Source organism: Indicator indicator, chromosome 13 (assembly GCF_027791375.1).
Source record: "Indicator indicator isolate 239-I01 chromosome 13, UM_Iind_1.1, whole genome shotgun sequence".
NCBI classification, from domain to species: domain Eukaryota; kingdom Metazoa; phylum Chordata; class Aves; order Piciformes; family Indicatoridae; genus Indicator; species Indicator indicator.
This window is the reverse complement of record NC_072022.1, coordinates 7,295,545-7,313,027: the sequence shown is the minus strand read 5'-3', so window position 1 is coordinate 7,313,027 and position 17,483 is coordinate 7,295,545. Positions and strand designations below refer to the sequence as shown.

The 17,483-nt window shown below is 39.0% G+C and overlaps 1 protein-coding gene across 1 annotated transcript in view; it reads right to left on the bottom strand.

Moving 5' to 3' along the window:
• The window catches only part of ACAP2 (ArfGAP with coiled-coil, ankyrin repeat and PH domains 2), a 64,555-nt gene that overhangs the window by 21,019 nt on the left and 26,053 nt on the right, over nt 1–17,483 (bottom strand). Inside the window, exons 6-11 of the mRNA XM_054385963.1 lie at nt 16,950–17,133; nt 14,635–14,679; nt 13,442–13,537; nt 9,649–9,723; nt 8,265–8,276; nt 2,133–2,245 (exon numbers count right to left, since the gene is read on the bottom strand). Of these exons, the coding sequence (XP_054241938.1) occupies nt 2,133–2,245; nt 8,265–8,276; nt 9,649–9,723; nt 13,442–13,537; nt 14,635–14,679; nt 16,950–17,133 (525 nt within the window). The remainder of the gene's footprint in view (nt 1–2,132; nt 2,246–8,264; nt 8,277–9,648; nt 9,724–13,441; nt 13,538–14,634; nt 14,680–16,949; nt 17,134–17,483) is intronic.

The window sequence follows — 17,483 nt, the reverse complement described above, 5'->3', positions numbered from 1 at the left end:
GAACATGCTCTTGATTTTTATTAAAACATGAAAATTTGGGCTAGACTCAGAAACTAATAGTTGTTTCCATTAAGGTCCTAAACACCTATTTTATGTATGACAATAGTAGCAGTAGTTTCATAATAACTAATAAAGGATTGTGAATGTGAAGCACAAAATTCAAATGATTGATTCTATTCCTAAACTGTGTTTATAGACAGGCATAAACTGTGTTTAGAGATAGCCAGAATATCTAGGGATATTTTCCACCTAAATTCTGAAGCACCCAACTTGCCCATCACTGAGATAAATTATTGAGAATCGAAGACTAAAAAAAAAAAAAAGGTTAAGGCTTAGCTTTTTTTGAATACTCCTGTGACAAACAGGGAAAACCTATAAGCAAATATAAATCGTGTAGTACGAGCAGTTAGGTCTGACTCATTCACTGGGCTGTTTACCTTGGCTCTCTTAATGTACTGTTTGGTTATGGTTTTATATGTTCAAACCTGTAACATAAATTCAAAGAATGCCATTGTCTGCCTTGACTTAATTATGACTTCCTCCTATTTAAATTTCCAAGAGTTAGCTTTAATTGAATCCCACTCCCTAACCATGTTAAGGTAAGATGTGTGCAGAAGTCATGTGGAAGAAGACTTTTGCCAAGAAAGGTTGAATCAGATGAGTCTTAAGGTCCCTTCCAAACTTGAATTCTATGACTCCATGAATATTTCTCAGGCACTTTCCAATGTTTCTGTCCCGCTTCCTCCTGTTACCTCCCCACAGAACAAGGTCCTCATGATTTCCAGAAGAAGCACCCAGAAAGTGAGTCAGAATTTTGCCTTCTGTCACTTTTCAAGGGCCTTGAGTGAATCCTGCTAAACACCTTGCTTAAAAGGACCCTTTCAGCCTGCTGAGAATGCAAGAAAGAACAATCTCCTGTCCTGTTATGCAGATTTTTCTCAGTATATTATACTAACATTTTACTCCAGACTATGCTTCTCAAGCATCTCTCAGTTTCTTCCCCCCACTGTCCTTCAATGCTTCACAGATTTGTCTTGGAGAACTCTGAATTCTACTTGGACGACACTAAGTCAGAAGATACATTACAATGGACAATCAGACCACAAGACCAGTCTAGAAGTAGTCCAAAGCAAAATCTCCTATAGTAGTTGGACATCACTGTTTAACACAGGGACAATCTTACTGACATCAGTGGCCCTTGCATCAGGCTACAGATCTAAGTGAAGCAATCACACTTTGCTACAGACTAGTGATGTTCCAAGATGCTCAAAGAATTACAGAATAACTAAGATTAGAAGAGACCACACACCCAAACACACATTCTGGCATTTGAAATACAGCAAACAGTTTAATAAAAGCACTGCTCCAAAAATTGCAGTACATAAAATAGCAAAAAAAAAAAAAAAAAAGCAGCTCAGTATCACAGCAAATTAACTGTATCTAACTAGACTGAAAAAGCTTCAGCATGTATTATATTTCCTTGGAAAAAAAAAAAAAACAGCACGTATATCCTTGGAAATACAAAAGCAATCCTGTTCAGAGAGGAAAATATTTAAACAATAGTAAAATATATACTGTTAAAGAGACATGACTAATGATTTATTTGGAATCCCCAACAGGACATGAAAATTAAGCAGAAGTCATCACACAGAACAGGGATTGGAAAGGCTAACAATTGCATGCTTATTCAGGAAAAATAAACTTGAGTATTTGAGTCCTTCACTGTGTTTCCCTGCTTTCAATGACTCTACAACTTCTATTTTATCCTCTGTTATTTTCCCAGCATATCTTGTTGTATGCAATCAATAAGGATTGCTCTATTTCAACCCCAAAGTAAGGCCAAACACAATGAAAGAGTCAGACTGTGCACAACAAAGCAAGATTTCGGCACACTGAACTCCTCCAAGCTTAGATGCCCTCTTAGAAACAGTTTTGCAGGTTTGCAAACAACTAGGACAGAAAATAAGGAAAAATAGCTTTGAAGTGTCATCTCTAAGTTAATGAACAGAGCTGCCCAAGCATTCCATCAAAGCTGTGGAATCAGCAAGTTGCACAGGTTGCAAGTCAGACCAGAGTTTAGCTTAACAAGCAGCATCATAATAAGCTAGTAAATAGAGGTTCTGAATAATTACCTGTTCCAGGTCTTGAAGGCATTGCTGGCTCGCTTAAATAGATAACCTTCCATAACAATACCATTGGCTGCATCTACATTGTATTCTAGTTTAGTATCATCACTGGAATAGTCCTAGTACAATGGAAAGAGAAAAAGACACTGCAGTTTCAAACAAAGCTTCAAATATGGACAGTACTCATGTCAAAAAGCAAACATTTAGGAAGAATGTTTTGCTTGCAGCACTTCAGGCAAGCCATGACTCTCAGCCCCTGACAGATTTGTTTTAAAAGCATTTTTAGGTGATGGGAATTCTGAAGATTTTTACTTTACCTGCACACAGTGGCAATTTCTTGCTCGTATTGGTGAGCATGTAAAAGGCAAACGTTACTGACAGAGTATCTGATGCTTCATCTCTCTACTCCAATGGTCTTACATATATATTCCCAAGAAAGGGGAGAACAAGGTAAAGGGGGAATTGGGGTTAAAAGTCAAAACTGAAAGGCAGTTGCAGCCTGTTGCAGACAACTATATATAGCCAGTTGTGCATTTGCATTTTCTTCACCTCAAGTGAGGCAGATCACAACTTCAAAGAGAAGTAGCCAAATAAAGATGATGCTATCAGTTCTCCAAATTAAAGAGGTCAGGGTGCTGGGAATGATGCCAAGAACTTAGTAGTAATTTTTTCTTATGATCTTCAACAAAAATAAAGGTAGAAGTAGGACCAGCGAATATATGTTTCAATCTAATCACAAATAGTATCAGCTAATAACACTTTATAACAGCTTTAGAAGGGCTAACTGCTTCACATCTCCAGCAAAGGGAGAGCAGACTAAATAGTAACACACACGATTATTTGCTTCCATCTATCATCTGAAACAGCAGAGACTCCTTCTAGGAAGCTACAGAGCTCAGGTATTCAGCAAGTGCAAGGTTAACAGCTACCTAGGGGCACATGAAACAGCACAGATAGAATGACCTAATTTATCACAAAACTATGCTCAGATATCAAAATACTACACATGGTATTTAATATCACTGATAGTGAAATATATCCTTAAAGTACACTAGCAACATATGGCTTCTTCCTCTTAACTATGGCAGAAGAGGAACATGACTCAAAAATAAGTTTCAGAACAAGAAACCCCAGGTTAAGTACTGAAGATATAGGACAGTTTGTACCATCATTCTCCCACAACTTCTGCAGGTACATTTTGTAAATTCCAAGCATCAGCTTTGTGTGACAAGCATCCCTGTAAATCTACACTTCACTCCTTAGGGATTTATCTATATACAGGGAAAAAGAGGCCAAAATCATATTAAAAAGCAATGCTAATAGCCCTGTGTATTAGTGCAGCCTGAACAGAAATCTTCTGCTACACACCATGTTTACTCTTACATGTGCAGATGATCTGGTCCAATCCAGTGATCACAAGTATTAAAACAGGCCCTTTACACTCCAGACCAGACCAGCACCAAATTCCATAAAATTCCTCAGAGTGTTTTCAGCTATTACCAATCTGAATGGATTAATTAAAGCTGAAATGTTAAATCTAGATTTTTATTCTCTCACTAGCAGAAGATCTGTGCAAGGTTGCCAAAAGAAAATGGAATGATCCTATCACTACCAAATACTGACCTTAAGAAACTTCTAAGTTACAAATAGAAGTTTCTCAAAAATCATTCAGCATTTAATAACTTTGCTCCTCTGCTTGTTTTTTCAATCAGAACATGCTGAACATTAAAGACTTCATGTAAGCACAAACATCTAAATATCACAGTACAACTTTAAAGTCAGTATTTCATAGTTGATGACATTGCTAAAGTGTTAGAAGTCCTTCCTGGTTTGGTTGGGTTTTTTCTACCCCCTTCTTACCGTCTCAGGAAAAAAAAAAAGGGGGGGGGAGGGGGGGGAGAGCAAACTCCTATAAGCACAGACTTAGCCATGCTGATGTCACATTCCCTCCCCTCCCAAAAACCTGATAAATCACTCGAACTCACCAGCTCCCAAACATAATGAAACCTGCTGAAGATTTGCATCTTCCTGCCTCAGTAAAGCCTGCAGATCCTTCTCTAGTGAAAGACAACATAAACTCCCTTCAGTCTTTTCTATCCAAATTGCTCTGTAATCACATTTTCCTCCAGGTTTGGAGAACTACTGCAGAAAATACAACCATCTTTTCCAATGCATCCAGATTCATGCTTTGAGGCATATACAAAGCACAACAGCAAAATGTCTTTGGATCGTTTATCATGCTACACTCTCAGTCCAACCTCTCTAAAATACTGAGTCTTCCTCAGGAAGTGCACTTAGTGTCATTTTTAATAGTTTCCTTGACTGACTTCCACATTTATAGAGCACATAAAAGACACAGGGAGTATGCAGACAAATATTTAATATTTTCCTAACAATCTATAGTAGACTATCAGCTGCGGGAGGAGGGAGTAAAGCTTCCATCTGCTTTATCCATAAAATTTCATTGATAAAGTTGTGGTCAGGAAAAAGATCAGCAAACACTCCCCCCCCCCCAATCCCTGCCCCATTTAATTTCATTTATAAAGAATAAAAGTAGAAAAATAAACTAGTTGTGTTTGACCCTCTGTCATTAACAAATAGGAGAGTAACAGTCACATTGTAGTTTATTTTTATCTTGGTGCATGAAATAGTGAATCACAAAAAATAATCAGGAGGTGGAGAGAAACATCTGTATTTTTCCAATGTCCTGCAGAAGAGAATCACATGTTAATGAACCCAATCACTTGATGTGATTCAGAATTCTGTATTCCTTAAGCAAATGCATAGCTAAGAAAGAGTGGATTTGAAACATTATTTAGTTATTAATTAGGTGTCAGTTGGGACTAAAGTAGGTTCACCTAATTAAGACTAAGAAAATTAAGACAGTATTACAAAAGCTACACTGGAGTGCTGTAAGGCACGTTTCATTCAGATTTGAAGGATGGAACATCTATGGCTTCAATTCTGATACTAATTTTTCCGGGTTGGCCAGCTACTCAAAGAGAGTCATGGAATCACAGAACGTTACAGGTTGGAAGGAACCTCAAAAGCTCATCCAGTCCAACCTGCCCCCTGCCAGAGCAGGATCACCTAGATCAGGTCACACAGGGACACATCCAGGTGGGTTTTGAATGCCTCCAGAGAAGGAAACTCCACAACCTCTCTGGGCAACCTGTTCCAGTATTTTGTCACCTTCACAATGAAGATGTTTTCCCCTCTGTTCACATGGAGCCTTCTGTGCTCCAGCTTACACCCACTGCCCCTCGTCCTATCACTGTGTATCTCTGAGAAGAGGCTGGCTCTGTCTCCTGACTCTGCCCTTCACATCTTTATCAACATGAATGAGGTCACCTGAAAAGTCTCCTCCTCTCCAAGCTAAAGAGCTCTCTCAGCCTGTCCTCAGCAGGGAGATGTTCCACTGCCTTCAGCAGCTTTGTGGCTCTGCGCTGGACTCTTTCAAGTAGTTCCCTGAGGTCCTTCTTGATCTGAGGGGCTGAGAATTGGACAGAATACTCCAGATGTGGTCTCACCAGGGCAGAGTAGAGGGGGTTATGCAAGTGAAGCATATAGCATACTTTGAATTTTCTTCCCTTTTTCTGTAAATGTTCATGAAGGATGTCAATGGCTCATTGCCACCATTCCTACTCATCTGGTGGGTCACAGATTGCTTGTTATTCCTGAGAGTATTTCAGTGAATGTATTTTCACATGAACATATCAATTTACCACACACACTGGATGCATACTTTCTGTTTCTCTACATATAATTATCATTTTACCATAAGCAAATCCCACCACTTCTCAGCAGCAGTGATTTCAATTTACTTTCAATATGAAGACTGCTAGCAGGCAGTGAAAGCTATTCAAGCCATTTTTACCAGTAAATCTCCAGGGGTGCAAGTGTTGGCATTTTAACATTGTGTATGTATTCATATGGCTTTGCTTTAGAGAAGCAGAATTTTAAACATTTTCCCAAAAAGCCAGTAAATAGGGGAGGATAAGTACCAAAGAAAACACTGGTCTGAGAAGTTACTCCAGAACATACTAAACAGAAGACACTAATTGTGCACTTCCCACCCCATCTAGAAAGGTGCTTCCATTCCCTTCCCATTGGCGTTTTTCACACCTAAATTGACAGTCCCTTGAGGAAGGGTTTAAATCAGACACAACAAGCAACAAGGTTTACAGTCCAAGACAAAGTGAAAGAAGGCAAGAGAGTCACTGAGCATACAAAGTCACTTGAAATACTGGCACATGTCTGTTGACACAGGAATTACTTCTCCATGGCAGCTCCAGCTTATGCCTGCTTTATGAATCATAGAACAGTTTGGGTTGGAAGTGACCTCTACAGGTCACCTAGTCCAACTCTCCCTGCAGTAAGCAAAGGACACCTTCAACTAGACCAGGTTGCCCAGAGTACTGGAGAGCCTCACCTTGAGTATGTCCAGGGATGAGGCCTCAACCACCTGCCTGGGAACCTGTTCCAGCATTCTACTGGTTGGGGTAGCATCTGATATCATGTCGTGTTATTTACTCAAGATGTTAAATATTTCCAAATACTCCTCACTCCAGCTGTTTCCTGTGCAGTTCTCTAGACAGAGATTTTTTTTATTACTATTTTTTAATGAAAAAGGAATTTGAATGCAAGGAAAATATTTGAACTTTCTTTCCTGTATAGACTTCCCTTCTTTTGGAACAAAATATTAGCTCTGTCACAAAACCAAAAATCCATATTGCTGTTTGGGTCAACCATTTTTTAATTCAGCATGTTACTACAGGAAGGGGCTGCAAACTGCTCAGAAACAAGAGGTAGGTCTTAAGTGATACTGACACTGGGATGTGGCTGTTTTGATATGAAACTTGCCCTATGAAAATGTATTGCAAAAAGTATTGCAGAAGGTTGACCATGACATGTCTAGATGAACAGAACAGGTTGCCGAGGGAGGTAGTTGAGGTCCCATCCCTGGAGGTAGTCAAGATGAGGTTTGACAGGGCTCTGGGCAACCTAATCTATTTGAGGATGCTTACAGCAGAGGGGGTTGGACTGGATGACCTCTGGGGATCCCTTCCAACCCAGACAATTCTATGACTCTAATGTGTTCCTCCAGATGAATATGTAAAAAAGTAATTTCTCACAAACAGACCAAAAAAAATGTTTCCTGTATATTTGACAGAAAACAAAAGTTAAATAAAAATACCAGACATTAGATCTCTTAAACCAGAAATCAAACTAGAGTGGTTATCAAGCCTTCCCATGAATGTTGCTTTAGCTTCTCAGACAACAGCCTAATTCAATAGGATGATGACAGGGAAAGTGAGGTGAGCTATCCAATTAGTGCAATTGCAAATACAGGGAAGTGGGTGGGTAGGGGCATGCACATGTGCACTTAACTAAACATTTCTGGAAAGGAACTGTTCTTCATGCAGACAATGAAGAAGTGGCATCATTCTGAAGCATTAGATTAAAACTTCAGTATGTTAAATGCACATATACTTCATGGAGTATGCAATATGAGAAGCAGAACTTGGAGTAATCATAAAACATGGAAGGATTTGGCACTAGAGGATTTGGTAACATATGGCTAAGAGGCAGCCCAGTGGAAAGGAGAGAACAAGGCTGCCATCCTGATCAGACTGACCAGATGACAAATAATGATATAAAGAACAAGATCCAAGGTCTAAAGCAATTCTGAAGATTCTGAAATCCTGATGAGCTGGAAGCAAACTTGGTAGGAAGGTTGGGAAAGGCAAGTAGGAGACAAAAGCCAGACAGACCACATGATCTGAGTAAGAAACCAAGGAAATTATTTGATGAGCTATAAGAAGAATCTCCAATAAAGCATGCCTTCCAATGCCTGGATGTGTTAACCTAAGCATTATCCTCACATAAAATACATCAGTGACCTCACTGATAAGGACAGAAGACAACATAAACACAGCTTGAAACATAGAACTTTACAAGACAACATAGAATACAATCTGACTGACCCCATTATAGTTTAGAGAGGACAGAATTGTTACTCAATTAAGATATGATTGCCATCTGTACTAGAAACATTCATATTACACAAAACACAGCTTATCAAGTTTCATCAAGCTTAAAAATGTCAATAACCATCAATACTATTACAAAGTTTACCTGTAAAGCAGCCTTGAGCAGCATTTGGAGAAAAGAAAAAGACAGACTGTAAAGCACCACTAGCAATAGCAATGACCACAATTCATAGTTACAAGTCTCATTATAAGGTAATAGCCCACAACTTACATCCTCCACCAAGCACCACTGTTCTCAGCTGCTGCCCCTTCCTGAAACTAGGCCCCATTGAGCCCAAACAAATCAAAATTTGATCGTCAACATTAAGTCTAAAGTTCCATCCCTCTCCCGTTTCCCCTCTTTCTTCCCCTTCCTTGCCTGTAGTTACCTCCTGTCTGCCTCCAAACACCACCTATCAGCACTGCCCTAGAACCCATCATCCTATTTGCTTAGTTTCATAGTTACTGTAGTTCTACTGCTTCCCACAAACTCCTGCAGGAGTGACAGGATGAAGTAACAGATATTTTCAGCAGCCAACAAGGTTACTTGTTCCATGAGTACTAATACAGACTTGTGCTCTACTAAGGCTACCTAAATGACCATCTTAGCATGCTTTCATTTCTGAACTTATACATCAGATTTCATTTATGTTGGGCTTTCTTTTCTTTTTTTTTTTTTTTTTTCCAAAAAAACCCAAATCTATGCCACCTGAACAGATGCAGAATGTATTTGAATGAGAGTAAGAAGTGTTGCATTACCTTTAAACTGGCATCTAATCCCTTTCAAAAGTACCTGCTGTATTAGCTCACTACCGGAGAGTTCAGTGGAAATATTTTACCTTCTAGCATTATACCTGCAAAACCAATACTGATCTAGAGCTTCTGAAACATCCAAACAACAGAAGTCATTCCCCCCACAACAGCAATTATCTGCATTTTTCTCGGCAAAAACATGAACATACAAATCTTCCCAAACCATCAATTTAATGTTAACACACTCACATTTGTGTGCAGTTGAATACCTTATACTGAACAGCCCTTCCAAAAGTTCCCCTTTGCTTTTCATGTGCATTAGCAGCTGCAACACTACTTCAAAGTGCTGCACTTGTATTTGACAGCCTACAAAAAGTGATACATACAACTGTGCAGCACATACACTTTGTCTACTGACACACAGGAGAGGAAGACAGCAACTTTTACAACTACAGTGAATCCAAGATGAGTTTTCAAGAGCCCTAATGAATAGTTACAGCATTCAAATAAATTCTACAGTTCTATTTATGTTTCAGCCAAACCTAAATAGAATATTCTGTTCTGTAACACAAAATGAGTACCTGCAAGCTGACCCTATGCTTAGTGATATGCAAGTCTATTTCTCTGCACTAAAGACAGCATCCCTCACAGTTCCAATGCAGAGATGCACCACTGGGGAGAGATGCCAAAGATACAAAAAGGTGTGTTCAGTTTGCCTTTTACAATCTCTCAAGTACCTTTTGTTGAATAGTGGAGTGCTTTTGCTCCATATCTCTCTTCTCCTTTGCAGCATCTACAGCCAACTGATCCAGCTGTAAAGAGAAACAGAAAATTGGACCTTTAGATATCAAGAGAAATTTGGCTCAGTAGATTTCATAATGCTGACATAAAAAAAAGAACACAATTATGTCTAGACATTGCATGACTTGGTTTTACTTGCATAATACAATCATTTCTCTGGTCACAAAGTGTTTACCTTGAAGAACCACTGAAGCCTTGTTTAAAGCACTGCACTACCAGCCTGAATTAACCTCTACCAAAGGTGTCCATTTCTGGTAAGCCTTAGGAGAACTGTTTCAAAGAACAGCATGGTGCCAAGCATATGCGACTCTATACCGCATTGGTGCTCAGTCTCTGAAGAGCATGACTCATGCTTTAGCTGCTCTGCCTGGCTGGCCTTTGCAGCAGCACTGGCACTGGCAGCAAAAACTAGAAAGGACCAAATGCTACTGATTTTTCCCCTCCACAAAGCCAGGGGAGCTGCCTCAACCAGGCTTTGGTATCAGGTCACCAGCAGTATTTGAGAGCAAGATTCCTTGAAATTATAGATAGAATCGTTCCAATTGGTTTCAGTTTCAGAAAACAACAATATGATTTTGCAAAGAAAGACTGTCACAACAGAGAGGATTTAAGTTACCATCCCTGCAAAGCTTGTGATAGTAAAAGAAGACATTACTGAAAAATTGCTACAAATATGTCCATAGCACTACCCTATAAACTTTTTCCTTTTAAAGTCAAAGCATAAAAGAGGCAGGAAATTTAAAATATCCTGGAAGAGAGTACTTTTTGCCCTTTTTTTCCCCCCTTTTTTTACAGGTTTTCATGTTTAGATAAGAAATATGGTGGAGAAGCAGATGCTGCTCCAAAAAAAGTTAGCTTGGCACTTCTGAAACATTGACTATGAAAAGCTGATGAACCCTTCCTTTATCCAGCCTAGAAAACAAGACTGTCATTAACCCCAGTCACAGCATCTTACTAAATAACAATGCAGATGCAGTACTGAACACAGCAGTACAGCCTGCAGCTTGACATCTGTGGGACAGATCTCATTCTCCAGGCTGAGAAAGAGGAGACCAGGATCAGTGAGCAGTTTTCCAGCTGAAGTCAGTCATGTGGCAAAGTGCACAGCATGACTCACAGAGCCTCTAACAAGCATACAAATCGGATTGCCTCCACCCACTGCCATAACCACAAGTGAGAACCCCTGCCAACCCTGCTCATTTTCCCCAGTGCTGGATACTCCCTGCTCAAAATCATATAAATGGGAGATGTAAGGGACAAAATCTGCATATTAAACCCTTGTGCTAGACAGCCTCCAACAATAAAGAGCCATCAGATAGCCAGATCACCTGGATGCAGTTTCATATTCTGCTACTTTTCTCAGCTCTTCTGGCTCCCTGGCTGCTTCTCTGGCTCAAATGGCTGTAGCAGCCCTTTCACACCTTACAGGTATTTGTGAACACAAATACATTAAAGACTGAAGTGTGCAGAGATCATATTTGTGTAGCTATAATGCTTAAAACTTATTTTAAAAGCCTCAAAAAGAGAGCCTGGGCTGCCATTGTGCTCAAGGACTCTTTGGCACCCAGAACCTGGGGAAACCCATTCTTTTGTGATAAAGACAAGAACTGGTCCAAGTGTTGTTCAGGACTTAAAGGAATTCCATTTCTTGCCAAAACCTCAGACTCAGGAATTTGCATGTGGCCCCAAGAAAAATTCTTCCTTCTATCCTGTTGAATGAAACCAAAACCGGCCATGCTCAGATTAAGGCAATTACCTAATTAACCTTACATACAGTGTTTGTGGATACACTTACCACTGGATGGGTGCCAAAAAGTTCCTAACAGCAGCTCACTCATCATTTACTCTTAAGACAACACTGCATCATTCCAGTTTCCAAGCTCAGACCAGAATTTCCCCTTTTCACCCAGGTGAGCAGCACATGAACTGTCTTAAAGAAGACCAACAGCATACAACCGTCAAGAGCTGTGGCCAACCACACAACTAAGCTATCAAAATCCCAGCCATTATATCACTACTGAGTAGTCTTTAAAAAAAAAAAAAAAAAAGTTTTCCAAAGCACCACACTTACTGGTAAATGCTACAAAAGGTATTCTCTAGAGAAATAAGTCAGACTACAATGGTTAGCTTTCTGAATAATCATTTCAGAAGGAAAATTCAAGTAGGTTTGCTTTTCAAGCTAATCCCACATTTCACATGAAAAGTGCCAAATGCCATCATTTCCATGCAAGAGCTTGTATCACACTTGTGCCATTAAAGATCTCCCTGTAATGATGTGACTCACAAGTAATCCCACTCAGACCCGAAACACCCAAAAGCAAAATTGCTCAATCCTACTCCATCATGTAAGCCAACCATTGTGAAAATGCAAAACAAAAGAAATAAAAATCACAACTATATTATTGAAGTGAATTTCAATTTTAATACTTCAGGTGCCATTAAATCTTGCAGTTCAGATCATACGCAAAGTTCACCTTGGAATGAAAACTCCACCAACAGAAAGAACCTGACCGTATTTTCAGAAAAGTCTAGCAAATCCATGGTTTATGTCACAACATCTCTGACCTACTAAAGGTTGAAGCTTCAGCCAATACAAGCTGCAAAGTCATTAACTGTTCAACTCTCAAACTATTTATAAGCTGCTTCTGTCACAAAAAAAAACAAAACAAAACACACCACTTAAATGCCATGGTCTGTCACAAAAGAATAATTTAGGAAGCTGTACAACTTGAGTTTATGTTTGCTCCAATTGCAAAAATATTTTAAACATTCTCAGCTTTGGATTTACTTAATCCAACTTCTTCAGTTGCTATGATACCAGCACCAAAATGAATGTTACACAATGCTCTTTACCAGGGCAGGCAAAAGGATGACCAGTTATTTAAAACTAACTTTGTGCTCAATGAAATGGAAACATTAAAACCTAGCTGGCAGCATAAACCATTACCAGCTCCACAGTCTTTGTCTTCTTTGCCCATGCACTCTTCTGCAGAGGTATTGGACATACACATTCTATACTATCCAAAACTACAGTTCAACAATTGCAACCCAAAAACGGAAGGATGTGATAGAATAAAAGGTACAACTGCGGACAGCTATGTGCATCTGAACCAGGCAAGAATAACCAGTTCACAGCAATGTCATTTCTTAAGATGTTCAGTGACATCTACTTCAGATGAATGAAAACAGATGTTTCCTGTCATCCACTGGCATTTTTATCTGGATAGACAGAATTTGGGTTGGCTTTTCTCTTTGTGAATCATACTGGGAAGTGACAATAAATGGGTTTGCATCAATGCAGTTCCTGCAAATCTTTGGGGGGGTAGGGGGGAAATAAGTAAAAAATTAAGTGTTGTACAAGTATTTCCAGGTCTGTTCAACTTGCACTGAAAACAAGTCAAGACACTTCTGAATCTCCTTCCAATACCACAGACAGATCTTCAGTTGGGTATTTTATATTCTTCACATATTTTGCATAACATTTCAACGCCTCCTATGTGCAGTTGCCTGTGGTCCATCTAACCTTTTCCTGAGTCACTTCAGGAACAGACAGCTTTCAGTTTCTAACTATTTTGATCCACACCACTTACAGTGGTTTGCTTTGATCACAGCAGAGTTCCCTTTCTGTTGAATAAATCTGAGATGCACCTGGTATGTAGGCATGTCTCAAGTTTTCACCCATTCCAGCATATAGTTATGAATTTTCAAGTCTTTTAAGTCATTTCTTACCTGTGCACCAAGGTCTTTCATGTAGGGTTCAAGTTCACTAAAAAGATCATAGCCTTGATGGAAAAACGCCAGATGGGCATACATGAATGATAACATCTAGAGGGGAAAAAAGGGCAATTTTTAAAAGGGTAAATATGTATCAGATATTACAAACATCACTCAAATAATTCACTGGGGCAAACTTAAAATACAATTCCAGGGTCACTTTCTGCTCACCTGTGTCCTGGCAATTTTACATCAATATCTCAGACAGTTTGCAATGTTGTAAATAAATGTGCAAGGTAGAGGCAGCAAAGAAACAAACCAAAAATCTCAAAAATTAGTTAATAGGATAAAGTTCATAAGCAGATTGCTTTTGTTTAAGAGCAGAAAATGACTTCTAATTCATGTCACCTGAAACTTTTGTCATCTCCTGTTTAAATAGGACATGTAAAATAAAGAGGGTTTACAGAATATTTACTAATGATCCAAAGCCATAGCCTTCATGAATACAGCCAAGACGACTGTCACAAAAAAAGAGAACAAGTTGGGAAGATGAAGAATGGCAAGCAGCTATAAAGCTGTGATTCAACTAAAGTTTTTTCTATGTAAAGGAATTAAGGAAATTATGGGAGTGCATCTTCAGACCTGGGAAAGAAAAGCACCATTTAATTTGTCAGTCTCTACCTCAGAAACTTCACAGAGGTAATATGAAGCAGAAAAGAGAAAACAATCAGGACACACACTAGCATGCAGATAACATCTGTATATTAATTTAGCAGACACCATGCTAAAAGCATATTCTGTATTTGCTATTACACATGCCATCTGCATTTGAAATGCCATGTTTTAAGAGAAGGCTGAATCCATCTCATAATGGATTACCAGCACTTACTGTTTGTAAATTAATATTGCAGACCTAAAGAGCAGAACACCTGGCAGACAAAGTTTGATTTTACCTGTTATATACACACCAAAGAGTCAGAATCTTTAAGTGTCCAAATCTGAACCAAAAGAATTGCAAAAACAATTAAGGAGCAAGTCCTGAGGTCCAGTTATATTGAAGGTCAAACCGGCTGTCACCTAAGTCCCAAATGTACCAATAATTTTTTGATGGGCAAAAGTACCAATTCTTAATGCACTGCTTTGAAGTCACATTTGTAATTTCAGACAGATTTAAACATTGCCTATGCAGAAAATACGATGGAGCTTACCGATTTTAAGATTTCTGCTCTCCTTTTAGACTGAAGAACGTTGATCTAGGAAGAAAAAATTACAAAACAAGCAACTTACTTCTTTTCTGCTTGCAAGTTTTCTCCACAGAAGCAAACTTCCAATTACTTCCCAAAAACATCAAGGTTAAAACATTGGGAGAGCAGAAGTCAATCACACAAAGCACTTGTACAAGAAGATGCCTGCTAGCTTTGTCATGCTATTAAAGTGATGCCATTAGAAAAAAGCTTGAGAAGCTGAAATTCACAGCTGTAAATCACAACTTACAAGGGAACAATCTAAAGACATCAAATGCTAGCTAGAAGTAATATAATACACCTTTCAAGCAAGGAAAATTTGTACTTATTTTCAAGATACTAAATTCTACATGTTTCAAATACCCTTTCTGACAGCATGAGGTAACCCAGCCCACCAACCCCTTGAAGAAGCTGCATTCAGCACCACTGCTTTCTCCTGCCAGAAGAGAGGAAAGGACTGATGTGTGTTGATTTTCCCCCCTTGGGCTGACATTGCCTGAAGTCAATACATCCCAAAACTGGAATATAGCCCCAGCCTCTGACACAAGCAAGATGGTAATTTCAGTAATTAGCTTTCCACATATACTTGCTCTTTGAAGCTAGGTGAAGTCGCTGACCAATGGTGTTGCCCTAGAACTTGAACAATTTCACATCATATGTAGGAAAAATAACTGATTTTTCACATTTACCTAGTGCCTCTATCCTCTTTGTCCCCTAATCTTTAAGGCTGTCAGCCAGAACTACAGATTTTACTCTACAAACCCCATTTAGCAGCACATGTATGATCTTGCAATTTAGCATCTCTATGTCAGTTTCAAATTCCAGCAAGAGAAATAAACTCACTGAAACTATAATGAAAACCAGATTGTATTTCTGTACTTAAATGGTCAGTATTTTGGAAAACTTTCTGCAGCAAAAATAATTAAGATTTGTTTGTATAGAACAAACCCTCAACCTGATGGGCCAAAAAAAAAAAAAAAGAAAGGAAAGCAAAAGGTTTTGAAATAGAGCTTAAAGCAAATATAGCTACAGAGACAACAGTTGTGAGGCCAGTTCTCCAGAAGAAGAGTCACCCAAGTAGAACTCCTAAAACTGAATCCATCTTGGCCTGTACTAGGAGATGCTGAAACTTTTCCCTGTTACTTTACCACAGAAACTGCTCACACATTGAACACACAAATTCCAGGAGACAAATGATCTGCAGTTCAATGCACACACAAGGAACTGGCTTGTAGTAGTGACTGCCAGCCTTCCCTCCCCAGCCCCCACTCCTATTTCACACACTTAATCAAGCAACACATAATTCACATGGCTTCTTAAACACCAAGACAAACTTTGTCCTTGGAAAGGCAGTAGAGTTTAGTGCTGATCACTGACCATCAAATCTGTGTGTGTGTCTGGGCTGATCAGATGAATTCCACTTCACTTGACAGAAAAGACATCAGTTTAAACAATGGTTAACTAAGCCTTCACCAAGCTTGAAATAACTGATTGGACTGTCACAAATGGAAATGATATCTAATATAAAACCAACATAATTGTTCTGTGTTTGATCACAGGAGAACCCTAGATCCATTTAGGAGTCCTCAAACCCTCACACTACCAGAGCTGCAATAATGCTGTTTGGTTGCATTTGTGGGTAACTAAGAAACAGATAGGAATTCTAAGTATTTACAGCAAATTTATTATTATACCACAGAACTCAAAGTAGCCAGACAGAGAACTCAACCTCTCAATGCTATCTAAGAGATCTGCACTAAACAGCAGAAGAGTAGTTGTGTTCTTGATGTCCCCTGTAGTACAACACCAAACTTGGAGGCTTCCAGATGAGCAGGATTTGTTAAATAAAACACAAAGCAATCACCTGAAATTGGATTAGCAGCCAACATCCTATTTCAGAATTATTCAGTGAATTTGTAATTCCTAGGGCTAGGGTTCAGTTATGATTTCAAGGATACATGGAACTACAGCCAACTCATTAAATACATTAAGATAAGGATCAAGCAAATATTGTTTTTCTCAAAAATGAATGCCCGGGTTGAAAATTAAACTGTGTCTTCACAGCAACAGCAGTGAAAACCGAAGCATTAAGCAGTAAGAATGTGTCAAGTAAATTAATTTTGCACACATTTCACGAAAACAAAGTACTTGCAAAGTTATTCCTTCTTCACTGAAGCTCCACAGCTTCTGAGAAGCTTACAATAAGAGCTTCTCAAGACCAGTTCTCTAGCTGTAAATATTGGATGGTTTTGAAAGCTAACTGTAATCGCAGCACTTACCTGAAGAACGTAATCCAGAGCTATGTGTCGGAAACATTTCCGGGTTGCAGTCAGAATGTTGGTTGCTTCCTCTACTTCATGCTGCTTATTCCTTTGAACTTGGGCATTTTTTACCAGAGCATTCTCTTTTTCTTCACTAACTTTTTCAAACTGTTTCTTGGCATCTTTGAATTTCCTAATATCTCTGAAGAAAAAGGCAAGATGGATAACAAATGAGTTCCAAAGTATGAAATGAAATGCTTAAAGACACACTACACAGAATGTGCTCCTGACTGATACTGCTAGTTTTTGTTTTCATATTCTCCAAAAAAATGCTTGGATCAAAGGGAAATCATACAAAGTATAACAGAAGCTTTTCTGCCTTCCTCTTCTAAGGAAAGGTTAAAAAAAAAAATCATAATTTAAATAATCATAGAATCATAGGATGGTCTGGGATGGAAGAGACTTCCAAAGGTCAACCAGTCCAAGGTCACTATTAGGTCTCCCTGGAGCCTCCTCTTCTCCAAGCTGAACAACCCCAGCTCCCTCAGCCTG